This window comes from Bombus bifarius, unplaced genomic scaffold, assembly GCF_011952205.1.
Source record: "Bombus bifarius isolate JDL3187 unplaced genomic scaffold, Bbif_JDL3187 scf7180000008062, whole genome shotgun sequence".
Taxonomy (NCBI): Eukaryota; Metazoa; Arthropoda; class Insecta; order Hymenoptera; family Apidae; genus Bombus; species Bombus bifarius.
This window is the reverse complement of record NW_022884426.1, coordinates 14,641-28,552: the sequence shown is the minus strand read 5'-3', so window position 1 is coordinate 28,552 and position 13,912 is coordinate 14,641. Positions and strand designations below refer to the sequence as shown.

The window sequence follows — 13,912 nt, the reverse complement described above, 5'->3', positions numbered from 1 at the left end:
ATTTATCACGTGTACTACGTTTTCTTCAATTGTTTCAGACTTAACTCTCACTGGAACGAATAATCCAAACGATCTATCTTCCTACTAAACGTAAATTATGTTCCAAGCATCGACCCTGATGTGTCCAAAATTCCAACCACGTTTCTAAGAATAAACTCCGAGTGAAGAATCGAGCCAGTTGTGGAAACGAATACAACTTCGACAGAAATAAAGAAAGCATACGATCTACTTCAAAGTTGCTAGTGAAAAGATTACGTGCAACGATTTATACCAGCAAATAGAAACGAAATAAAGAGCATGCGTTTATCAATCACAGCGGAAAAAAGGGGGAAACGCGGTTTCCTGGTGACAGTGAAATCAGACATCGATTCAAATGGCAGGACGTAACAATGTGAAGCGAGACTGATTTCGTTATACCGACTACACTGACACCGGGTCTGCTAACCTTGATTATGATTGACAAGGCGATATATTACACGCGTTTGAACGCCACTTTCGATGTAACGAGCTGTACGCAAGTTCTCTAACGGCCAGAGACGCGAAGCATTATATTTCGGATGTAATTTCGGACATGTCCGTTTCACCGACCATGCGGAAAAATGGTAGCGAAGGTGAAAATTTAAGTGTTGCCACGTCCATGTTCGCTTAAGTGCCCGTCAATCGATGATTAATTTAGTACGGTCGCGGTCGAAATATGGATATATTTAAAAAATGGAGCGTGAAATTCTTTTCATTAACGTTTGATTGACGAGAAACGAACTCGAAAGGTTCGTAACTTGGTCGTATACGTACGTTTAAAATTGAACATGTTCAACGTTGAAATTTTCGCGAATAAAATTCAACTTTTGCATTAAGCTTAACACTCTATGATGATTGAACATTGCATTTAACATTGACACGCGATAACTAAAAACTTGACGGTATACTTTCACCTAAAATAGTCTAAAAACAAGCTAAAACAGAATATCGAAGGAAAATTGAGAAAATGCAGAATTCTATTTAGAAAATACATAGACATACATAGACAAATGAAAATCTACATCGTATCTATATTTACGTGTACTGCGATAGATTTATATATTATGTATATGTGTCGATTCCTGTATAAATATACGTATAACGTAAGAAGGGCAGAAGCTAAGATGGAGATATGGTTCGAGATGGAGGAAATAGCTTTGAAAGCGAGTCTCGATAAGCTCGGCGTACCACCTCTAATTGAGGTTCACGTTGGATTTCCACTTTACAAGGTGGGAACCGAGCCACTACGGCAGAACTGAAAACGGGGTCGTACGATTTCTGTCTCTTTCGGTATCAAAAGTTTTCTGGCACAGAGGAGGGGAGGATTAGTTGTGAATAAAAACTACAAGAAGTTTAATTTGCGACGAAACGAACCGACGATCGGGAAAAGCTACGATTTTACAATTGCATCCTTGTCTCGACTTTCGATCGCACGTAAGATCGTAATTTATTTTTGAAAAATGAATCCTTCGTTGAATTAAGTTTTTTCTGGTTTAGAGTTTCGTAATTCTTCCTTACGAATCAATAAAAGCACAGTCTTATCTTCTACCGTATAACAAAATATTCTCTGCCAAAAATTTGTTGCGGGTAGTTCGCGAACACACCGATATATCGTTTAGCTACGTGTGCACGAAATTTGTAACGACTATGTGTAAATTATTTTACGATGGGTGGTTAACGATTAATGATAATGTATTAGTAAATACATACGATAATAATGATGATTAACAATAATAGCTAATAACGGTTATAATTAATCGAGCGTTATAATTAACTATGACTAATACAGAAAGCTTTTTGTAAATTAATATCGTCAACACAGAAAATACTAGAAAATTTAGATTGTTTATTACTTTGTTTTACTTTCTCTATAGCTTGTATTAAATGAAAATAAGTAATGACCGCAATTGTTTGTATTATACGGTTAAATTATCGGTGTCGTTCTAAAATTATTGAATTCGACTGTTTTTCCTCGATATGTACGTACCATGTGCATGCATTCTTGATAAGAAACAACGATTCTAAAACTCGTCAGAAACAAAATGAGATACCAGAATTTAATTCCAACGGCCGCAAGCGTATAACCTGCGGGTCTACTACAAACATTTGAGAATATTCGAGTGTGCAAAGTATTTGCATATAGAAACACCGATACACAATGCAAATTGTTACGAGCTGGTCGCATAACGGAATATGCGTGTTCCTGCGATCGATCGCTTTGATTAAATCGAATTGTAACGTACACTTTCCAGCCGTTAACTAGACGTTGCGTTGGAAGAGACAGTTAAGCGGCTTTCGTAAGGCAATTTTTGCAAATTAATTTCGTAAACTGACAAAACTGAACATAAAAGTAGCAGAAACTATGAAAAATCGAATCTATCGTTCATCGAATATCGACCAGACTATATTGACTGTATTGTATATTATACAAATTAATTAACAGGAAGAGTAGAAGAAAGCAACTTAAAGAGCGATAATGTCGTCGATAACGATACTACATTTCAAGAATCACCAGCAGTCAGTTTTCATATCGTCCTCGCGTTATTTAAAAATTGTCACGTAGTGGAAGAGAAAATTTCAGCATGCTATCGAACGTTATTAACGCTTTTCCTCGCGTGTATTCTCCCGTAGACGAAGAAAATCCTCAACTGTAGGAAATTACGACGTCGAACGATCGAATGGCGAATCGAACGATAACGGAAGATCGGAGGAAATCAGCGGATACGGAACTTACCTTGAGGTAGGACGGTGAGCAAGAGGACTATTTGGAGACCGGCGCTGACCGTACAAAGCTTTATTCGCATCTGTGGCAGACCTCTCGTCTGGTTCGCCATGGCGAATGAATTTTGCAGACTCGGCCAGCTCGACATTTCCTATTCGCAAGAGTCGGCCACCCGGAATCCGGCGAATGCTCCCTTCCTTTCGTTCTCCAGCCGCTGTTCCGTCGTCCGTCCGTTCTCCACTGGTGCGCGCACTACACTATATATTTTTCGTGTCACTTTTACGAACTGCGATCACCGTCTCGAACGTCGCCCGGGAACTCTTCGTCGCGAACTGTCTTCCTGATTCTGATCATCCTGTCGACAGGCAAACGATCGAACCGCGAGTTGTACGCTAATCGTCACAACGATGCACCCGAAACGATGCCGCCTGACTTTGCCGTCATAACCAATCGTTGTCCTCGACACTTTTCCTTTGTACAACCACCCGCCACACGCGTACTCGCTCAAACTTTTCGTTGGTCGCTACTGCCGCTGCTGCCTATCGACACCACGGTTTTAGATCCGCATCGAACCTCTCCACGCGCCGAGCATGCTCGCTTTAAGCACCTGAAAATAATTGTGCCATCGTATCAATGTGATCGACTAAACAACTTCCACGACCCTATTTTCTCCTATCTCTCGTCTTCAAGCGACATTCTGCAAGTTTTTCTACTTCAAAAATAATAAATTGCCATTCTTTTTGGCTTGGTGCAACGGAAATCCCGTGAAGGATTGGAGACGCGAAACCTTTTGTTTTATTTGTTTACAAGAAAAACAAACGTTTTATGCTGAGAGAATACAGAACATCGCGTACCCCGAAGCTCGAACGATAGATCATTGTTAATTAGTACGATCGAGTCATAGGTGTCCTAGGATGGTCTGAAATAAATCGATCGATCGCATTTATCACGTAAGATAAGGAACACAGACTAAACTTGGACATTTTGCAACGAGGTAGTCTAATTTAGATCGAACTCATCCCGTTACGGTCACCTATGACCGATTGATATCAAGCGAGGAACATCTCATTCGATTAATATCGATCTTTGTGACTCGGTGTTTGAAACAAACGCGTTACTACTATAATTTATCGTGTGTGAACGTTGTTCCTTGCCTCCTGTTACGGTTTAGACGATATTTAATTTGCCTCTTATAGGAAAAGCTACGGTGTTTAATCACGTTATTGTACGTGGTAAGTTAATTTCGTATCGCGTTAACAAAGCGATGGCTGCAATTTAAATGTAACGGAAGCGAGAACAAAAGCATTACGGTGAGAACTCTACGAAGGAAATTTTGTGAGAAATGTCGGTTATTCGAATTTATCGTAATATAATTAAATTAGTCGTTGAATCTACACTTGCATGCATTACTAATTAATTTCGATATTACGACCTAGTCAAAAATACAAATTTGATATTACATCGTCGATAGGGGAGCCCACAAATCAAAGTCGTGAAAGGAATTTCATTATACTCCGATCGTGATGTTAAACGGTATCAAGCGAATAATTCGACACTTACAGAACCGATGTTTTATTCGTTAAATCGATTATCGAGGAAATATAATTCGTATAACGATAAATAACATGCAAAATTATAGCAAGTTACAGTGAGTCAACGATCTTGAAATGTCTCGAGTTTGGACAGAGGCGTTTCAAGATACTCGAGACAACGTAACCTACTGATAACAATTGAAAATGGATCAAGAATACGATTAAATTGTTCCGCATTTATTCATCGCGCCAAACGAATTATTTGTATCGTTGGAATCGTTTTCAATCACGGCAAGTTCGATCTTTTCGATACCTGTTGATTAAGCAACTTTTACTCGAAACCGTATCACAAGCCTTGCACATTTTTACCCAAAAATTGAAAATGAAATTTCCCAGAGAAATTCCTAGCCTCCGCCATCGATATAATAAATGTTGGAACTCTAGTATTGCGATCTTTGTTTCCATGCAATTGCGAGAAAGATCTATGCGTTTCCGCGTTCAAAAAATATTACGAACGACGGTTTTATACGCATCTGCGTTCTACGTAACACGGTACACGAAAATCGGAGCTTTTAAAAGCCGAAGCTAACAGGAAATAGAGTTCGTCCGCGTATTGATATTAAGCTTACGAGTATCCAGAAAATGAAAGATCATTTTTAACGATGGCTAGCTCTTTCGTTTACTGTTTACTGTTGTACGTGCCTCGAATAGAAAGATTGTTTCGTCAGGGACTACCGTCACGAGGCCTTTACTTCTTGCATACAAAATGAAGTGACAGATGACAAAAATGTACACCCCAACCTGCTCCGAATACACGGTGTAATCGAAATTTGAAATTATTCTAACGGGCTTCGAAAAATCTCTCGTGCAATTGCAAAGATATTCGATGGAATCTTTCGAGAATTCTACGTAACGCTGCGTTGCTCGCGCTACTTAAACGGTGCTCAGCTTTAATCAGCATCCCTTGAAACGATGCTTGAATATACACGTTTGTGACGCAATTTTTGAACGTCAAAGGGAAGCGTTCTCGAAACCTTATTCGTTAACGAATCGGAGAAACACGGAAAATACATTGCCTGGTCACGACAAAGTGGTCTGGCGAGAGACACAAAAATAGGAATTCTTATCTGGAAAGTTGCAATAGCGATTTGTAACTTGTTAGTACGAACGTACCTACGATTGCGTTCGGCGTCTGTCGTCTCGGTATCGTTTATCAATTTATCGGTTACACGGCAACGTTCTAGCTTCGCGTATCAAGTACACGTCGAGCGGACGCGTCGTTTACGAAAAGAGGACCGTTGTATCCGGATACGTAAAGAAAATTCCATATGTCTTTCGGACGCGCTCGTTTCACAGGTGTTTGTATCGATCACAGACGCGTGTATTCGACCTAATACGTTTTCTTTCTCTTTCGTTATCCAACTACGAATACGGTATTCACTGGCACGAATACACTCATCCCTTATGGAAGTACGATCGGAGGAACGAAATACTACGAACACACTTTTCGTTTCTTCTTGACACTGCTACTTTCTGGTCCGCGACCTTATCGAAATTTCTCATTGGGAATTCGCGCGACCACCTTCAAACAAGAATCGAGGAAGAATCGTGAGAGAAGCGAAAGGTTGTACAGTTCGAATCGAAGGTATCGGTGAACGATGATTTGCGCCGAACGTGTTGATGAGTTTTCAAGGGATAGCAGTTGCGGAGATCGGAGTACGAAGAGTTGGACGCGGCGAGTTGCCTCGGCGAGTAACGCTTCTGGCACGACTATCATAGGCAATCGTATCCAAAGAAGGCAGCTATGTTATCGCGATTGTTGGACGCGGCACGAGCCTGCGTTCGTAGCCTGGTCGGCCTCGTGCATCGTCTTCTTCGTCCCACTACTGTCCACTGCACCCTCCATCCTTTCGTGTATTAGCACCACCTTCCACCTCCTTCGCTTCCTCCTACTTCAGCGGAGCGCAACACGGTGCTGCTAGCCGTATCCAGGCAACTTGGCCAAGCGTGCTGCTCCCACTTCTGCAGGCTTGCTTCTCTTACATCAAATCCTCTCGGCACGCTTCCTCTTCCCTTTCTCGTTCGTTACACGTCCGCTAACTCGCTCGTCCTTGTGCAAAACCATGCTGCTTTATCGCTGCCCAGTCCCTCTCGAGATTCGCGTACGAAATCTTCGACTCGAGATTCGGTTAGGACGATACCGCTGGTTCGCGTTCACGACGCCTCGTCATCGTTACCGTTGATAGTTCTCCGAAGACGATGACGCTAGTGCTCGCGTAGCTTACCCCGTTGTCGCTCGACGTTGCACGACTACGACGCGTTCGTCGAGGCTCGCGATCACTTGCTCCTCAAACGCGTCCTCGAAAGATACGACGAGGTAGGTGGATCGGTCATCGTACGCACCGGCCGCTACGGTGGCGAAGCGAAGCCGATGTGACTGGGTGATCGGACGACGGGTACGAGCGAACAGGGCTACGATCGTTGACGCACTATCACACGCGGACGATACGAGGTCTACAAGCAGACGTAGGCGACTCGCGGTACACTGAGACAGCGGTGGAGAAAAAGGTGAAGCGGACGGCAGAAGCGAGGCGTGTGCGCGGATAGAGCCAAGGGGGCAACAGCTAGATAGCTAGGGTGAGGGAGAGAGAAGAGAGGGTGAGAAGTGTAAGAGAGGGCGAGCGAAAAAGCGAGCGAGAGGGTAATAGACAAAGACGGAGAAGAGGGGCAGAAAACCGCCTCGTTCTGTGATCGGGTATCCAAACGGAACTGAAAGTACGCTGAAATAGAAGGCGGTCGGGGTCGTGTACGAGCTGCCGGTCGAGCTCTCGCGACTCGCAGCTACCGCCGCGATATAGACGCGAGGAAGGCTTTCCGCGATGAGTACAACCTTCCCTCCACCACCCTATGCATTCACCATCCCTTCCTTCGTGCTACCCCTACCGCTCACCTTCAGTCCCACCACGATTTCGCGGGAAGCTGCGGACTGGACCATCACGCAACTAGCGTCCTCCCCACTACCGGTTCGGCTACCGGCCGGGTGCTCTGGTGAGACAGAGAAGTAGGATCGGTAGAGTGGGTGGTCTGGGGTGGAGGGCTCGAGGACACCATCCCCGAAGCCCACCCCACAGATCAATATTCTGCCCACCACCGTGTACCGGAGAACCTTGTTTCCATCTTCCTCCTTCGCCCGGATGCTGGGTCCTTGCCTCTCCCTCTCGACCACCTCGCGAACTCCCATAGCTCACCGACGTGTTACCGAGTGACTTTCAGCGTGTGCGTGCCATCCCCTTCTGCACGCCAGGTGTATAGATCGTGCGTGGGCTCGAATACCACCTTTACGTATGTACGTGAGCAGCATGTGTGCGTACGCTAAGTATACATGTATCTAAGTATCGTTGATTCCTCGGTGACGGAACTCGCAAATGACGCTCGAGCATGGTCCGAGCCTACTAAGAGGAATACGCCACGCGAGTCCAGATCTCCCGGGGCTAGCGTCGGATCGCTGTACTCTGTACGCCGGCTAACGCGAGCGACAAAAGTGGAACGTACTAGGGTGACACGGTTGATGAACCGACCGATCGATTTCGCACCTGTGCGCATTATGCCGATGACACAGTGCCAACAATTACTGGATCATCGGCCGCACAGTGCTCCTTCGGAATACCTTCCTTCGTGAAAGCCCAGTCGACGATTACGCGGTCAGCCTGGCTAAAATATTTCTCATCGTAATCGTTTAGGGCCACCTTTTCAGCAAACGTCGCGGTAACTTACATATACATATGCCAGAGTACTTGTTGCATACCGGTGGTTGCAGCACGAACGATATTTAACTTAACGAATGCGATCGAATATAATAACGCGACGAAATTAACGCAACTTAAATTCTTGATCGACCACGTGTAAAAACTTTAAATTAACTAAATTTTTATTTATGGGGTGTATTGTTGTATCGGCATTATAGAAATCTACTGGTATCGACAGATGGCGTTATGCAAGATTTTGTCGCATATCGTAAGTGAAGGCACTTCATCGGAGCGCTTAACTCACGTAGTACGGTCACGGACGAGGCGCGATGGAGCGCGAAATCATTGACTATAACCCGCGTTATATCGAACTTCGTGTTTTACGTTCTAAAACACCGACTTTGAAAAATAACAGAATGTTTTCTGCGCCATCTGCGACTCGATACGGCGAATATAGGGTTCTTACGTATTTTTAACACAGACAAGATACGGGCTAGGGACACATTTTCAGTAAGAATCGTTAAGGATGTGTATATCAAGAGCGGATAAGGTAGAAAATTATATTATCCGTACCGGCTACATAATCGCGCAGCTTTTATCTATACTCGACAGTTTAGTTTTCCCCATTCTCACATTTTATTTAATATTATTCGTAGTAGGTAATCTTTCTTTCGAAAACGTCTTATCGATGCAAAGCAAATTAGAGCGTTCCAAATATTCCAGTTATTTAAAGTTCCTAATTCGCTTTGCATCGATAAGACGTTTGTTTCAACGCGTTTTATCATCTCCCATTAATATTACAGATTAATTTACGTCGATCGATGAATAAATTTATTTTTAAACTTCACAATGATGTATTTGTTAATTAAATTCAAACGAACAATGAAGCAAAATCAACGGCGCTTTCGATAACTTCGTTTGGACAAAGATCTGCACTTAGATCTTTAATTCTAAAACTCGAATACGTTTACGCACGGAACTGCATAAGAAAATATGTCGATGATCGTAATGAAACGATTGTAGAGTAAAATTTATATTCAGCCTACGTTCATACGTATAGTTTTTAAGAAAAGAAATGATTGCAATGAACGAAGCACTATGGTATTAAAACGTAAGCACTGAAAATCTGCATAATTTAAATTCGCAATACGTATTATGGAATAAACTGATTTACACGTGACAAATATAAATTTAGTGAGTAATTATGCTCTGTATTTATTTATACCGCTGTAGACATCGATGTTTTACGTATTGTGTCACGAGTGAATTTAATCCACACGTTATGATAATTGTTATAACGAATGTCGATGACGCAATGGGATGCCGATGAAGCGCTCTTTTCACGAGTGATCAAGGTTCCAGTCATCGGTGAATACCGCAAACTTAGATCACAAATTTAACCATTCTATTAAAAGCTAAATTGTCGTTATTTTACGCCTTTCTTGCGATTTTTTAACCAAGCATTTATCTGTCTATGTTTATACATATAATCTCTTTCTTTTTATGTTTACGCACAGAATATACCGACGTTTTTTAAGAAAAAAAATCTGGGATATCGTAGATTTATTAGAAGAGTTATTATTAGATTGCGAGTATTTGTGTAAATTTATATTTTTATAGATACAATTAAAAAAGAGGAACATTGGTAGATGTATCTGTAGATAGTAGTATTATGATCTTTCTGTGCATTTGTACGTTTCTAAATTTCTCGCAAATGCATAAAAACACAATCTAATTGTTACTATATCTAATCACGCAATTTGCATTAGCCACTTTCCTTATCCTAATATATTTTTGTTCTATTTGCCGCATACGTCATCAGGTGTAAAGTTTTTTTAGAAACTTGATAGAATATGTTAATATTATGATTTTTATGGAAATACATGTAAAAATGTAGCGTATAATTTTCTTGTGGGCTACAGAACATTATCTAGATGCAAATAACTTTTACGTTCATTCTATACAAAAGTATCATTTTTCATAATGTCCGCAGAATATTCGTGCAGTGAACGAGACAAAACAATCTATGAATGCAGCAAATATTACACGAAAATTAAACAAATTATCCTTTAGCATGCGCTGTTATCCCACGAAAAATGAAGGTAATTAGCAGTCGGAGATAACGTACATACGTGGACATATAAGTAGAAGTAAAAACGTAACAGACATATAAATAAAGCAAAAGGCAAGATAAGTAAACCGGTGTCGTATTAACTGAACAGCTAAATAATTAAACCAGCGAGGAAATTTTATATGATCACACATTGATTACGTAATTACATATGTATGTGAAAATTCTATCGATAGCAGAATTTCATCGTATAGAAATAAATATATTTATAATTAATCTGTAATTATACATTCCAAATTCTGTCTTGCAATTTAGTTAGCATCGATTTCTTTGTTAATTTTATTGTATATTCCATTGGCGTCGCGCACGTTATTCACAATTAAAATTTCATACGTAAATATCACCCGTAGTATTTGTTTTAGACTGTTCAAAGTTTGTCTTCGTTCCCAAAATGAATTTTTCCATCTCGTCGTAAACGTCGTCAACGTAAATATTCCAATTTCATACAGCTGTAATCTAAATCGTTGTTAGAATTTATCGATACGGCGATCTAATTACCTCTGATATCGTGGCGAAGTAATTATTTTACTATTTTCTGTTGTGCCATATAGTATAATAGCAATATACCTAATGCTAGTGAATTTTTATGAAAAATTCCTCTTTTGATACGCAGAACAAACGCGTTACGAGCTAGGAAAAAGTCATTGAATTATTAAAACGAACATACACGCATGGCGATGAATTATTTCGTAAAATACGACGCTCATTGTCGTTTCTTCTCGACTGCGGCATTAAACGGTGACTCGTTGTCGTTCGAAATAAAAAATTCTATCGATTCGTCAAACCACGAGTATCACTGTCGTCTGTATTCCACAATATCCTTGAGATCGTCGAGGTTAAAATGGTCGGGAACGATTTCAAAGAATAGAGGTTTCATCGAGGGCACAGGTATAGGAACGAGAAGAGAAGGAGGTTGCACCTGGCACTCCGGACGATTCTAAACTCACGCCTCGTACACTCTTCTCCCCATCTCCCCGTCGATGATCTATTCCTTACAGCCGCTTTCTTCCCTTCTACAATTCGGACCTTTTCCGGATTCAACCAAAATAAGAGAAATTGCGGAGAAATCGGCGTCCCTTACCATTCTGCCCTCATCCATTGTAACATCTCCGAGCATTCGAACATCATTGTGGTCATTGTACGTCCGAAACGGACGTTTTTACGCTTCGAAGTCGACGCGTTGTCGACTAAGGCTCGACTTCCAGTTTCTTTTCAGGCCCATTGGAGTTTAATAACGAATGGGAGGAGCACTGGACGAATTGACGAGACCTCTCGGACGTTTATTTGCAAAGAAGAGAGTTGTACGGTCACATCGCGTCGCTTTTACCAAGTTTCCCTGCTCGAAGGACGGTGCGTGAAATTGATCGGATTTGAGGCCAAAAAGCCTCGGTCAAACATTGGATAGCGAAAATGATGAATTTGGGTGGTTCGACTGGCGAGTCGATCGTTTTAAATGTTTCCTCGCCAATTAACACGTTGCAGAGATATTACGGTGATATCTAATTGCGTTGTGTATAATTCATGGTCGTATCGTTTTCGCGATTTTGCTCTGTAGATGTGTACTCGCGTATAAACGTACGAGTATGGAACTGTAATAAAACGAAAGCGGCCGTTGGCTCGATCCTCCTTTGAACGCACCGCTTCGAGGAAAGCTTCCGGTCGTCTCAAAGCGTTCCTGCGTTTTCCAGATTGAATTTTTCCGTTGAACATTCCTGGTCTCGGAGTAAAAACAATTTTCTGTTCGACCTTATATTGGTTCGAATCATTTTCTGGGAACAGGTGCGTTGTTGCAGGTGCGCCGGGATGAAACACGAAGCCGACCTCTGTTCCATTAAATCGACATAAAATTGTGGTTACTGGCAATATATACGATTGTCGGTATGTTAATCGAGATTTCGTACTGTTTCAGTAAGACATAAAGGAACGATAGAAAATATTCGTTTAATAAGGAAAAATATCGAAATGGCCGAGTAGATACTATCGAGTAGGAAACGATAATTACTTCGCGTGCAATTTCATGCCACTTGAAAAAGCCACACGAATGTCTGCCTGTTGATACGTTGCACGTTCGCGAGGCCCGAAGCAATTTCAAGGAAAGATTATTCGGTACGTCACAGCCGTAGCAACGGCTCGAAAAGTTGTCCGCCCATGTATCTACCTTAACGATCTTTCTCCGAGCGACTCGTAATTATGCATAATCCTTTCTTACCGGTGTATTCCGCTGCGTTCCAGTTCGCCGGCACTAATTAAACCGCACTGAATGTATTTCGAGCAACATAAACGCTTCATTAATTTCGTTGATTGCAAGAAGCACGGTAGGCAAAGACAGACCATATTTCTCGGCAACTCGACGACCGGTCGTATACTGAACGACGGCAAGTGACGAAGAAAAGCATTCGTTAAGGGAGTTCGCGTTCCTTTCTCGTCGCGCTTATACAAAACGAGTTCGCTAAGAAGAAGGCGGCAGTAAGAAGAAGAGAAAGAAAGAGCAGAGGAAGAATAAGAGTTGAGGCTATGTATACATGTATAGGTATACGAAGCGGGGTTGCTGCTACGAAGCAGCAAGTAGGGCGAGTACAGAAACGTGTCTCTGTGCGTGGGATACTTATTTAGCTGAAACTGCTCGTCCTTCCTTATCCCCGTTGTTCTTCTTTGTTTCAATGACTCTGTATATATCTCGGAATACTAATGACGTAGCAAGAAAATGCTGGCCGATGATGTAACGTGCAAGGGTAGCCAGCGGACATCGGTGCCGGCGGCGTCGGTGGCTGCTACTTACCTGCAAAGTTTTCCCTTTGCGCGCCAACTCGGACTAACCTAGTCGCTTGGAGGGCGCCTCCGTAAACGGTATAACGTTCGTTGCGTTTCATAAATTAGGAGGAACATTCCTCGTGGGAGGACAAACCCTCCGAAACTCACCGCAGAAGCAGAAAACGTACTTGTCTTACCGCGGCCTGGTTATGGCCGTAAGGGGAATACGATTATTTCGCGATGGCATACACGTAAAACCGGCGCGGAACGAACAAGAGCACAGCCACCACTCACGTGGCTTGTAACGATACGCCAAATTGTGGGATCTTCGCCGACGAGAGGTTCGACCTGTGAATTAATTAACCGCGCTACCATGTATCTTGCGAGGAAAAACCGGCAAGAATACGACTCAATTCGAGTACATATAATACCTATTGTTCCCCAGGGATACGGCTCTATACGGCGAGGAATTTATATTGCCGTGTAAAAAACATATTCTAACGCTCTATCCAATCATTTCGCGATAAATTTGTCAGTATATCGGGGTTTTACATCTATACGATACATGTTTTAGTGCGAAGTGCGCAGCAGCGAGGCCGGCAAGAGCAGTCGAACTTATTAACATGAAACTCGCATAGAACAGAAACTACGTCATAAACCTCATCATAAGCATTAAAATTAAAGTACGTTTGTGAACATAAGTCATTGGAGCGAAATTCGCAGAACCATGGCTGATCGTTGAATTAATGTTCCGAGTTCCGTGTGAAGAGATAGTCATTTCGTAAAATATTGTTATGGAATCAAATTAATGTATGAGTTTGATAACCGATAGAAGCTGATGCGTTCTATTTAAATGAAACAAGTCACTCTACTAAACAAATTTTCCAAAGAAATTTTTCCAATTTTTTTTCGGACGAATAAAGACGGATGAAATATTTAGTTAAAAGATCTAATCGAAATATATCGTGCGATAAAATCGTTTTTATTTCCATTTCGATAGCTTTTATTAGCG

At 41.9% G+C, this 13,912-nt stretch overlaps 1 protein-coding gene across 4 annotated transcripts in view; it reads right to left on the bottom strand.

Annotated features, from left to right (window-relative positions):
- LOC117208319 (neuronal acetylcholine receptor subunit alpha-7) overlaps positions 1 to 7,136 on the bottom strand; it is a 263,872-nt gene extending 256,736 nt beyond the window's left edge. For 3 of the 4 annotated variants that reach the window (XM_033449393.1, XM_033449391.1, XM_033449392.1), the window contains exons 1-2: positions 5,446 to 7,136; positions 2,753 to 3,347 (exon numbers count right to left, since the gene is read on the bottom strand). In XM_033449393.1, coding sequence (XP_033305284.1) covers positions 2,753 to 2,888 — 136 coding nt within the window. In that variant the 5' untranslated portion in view covers positions 2,889 to 3,347; positions 5,446 to 7,136. The remainder of the gene's footprint in view (positions 1 to 2,752; positions 3,348 to 5,445) is intronic. The other variant, XM_033449390.1, reaches the window with a different exon arrangement.
- Positions 7,137 to 13,912: the final 6,776 nt, after the last annotated feature.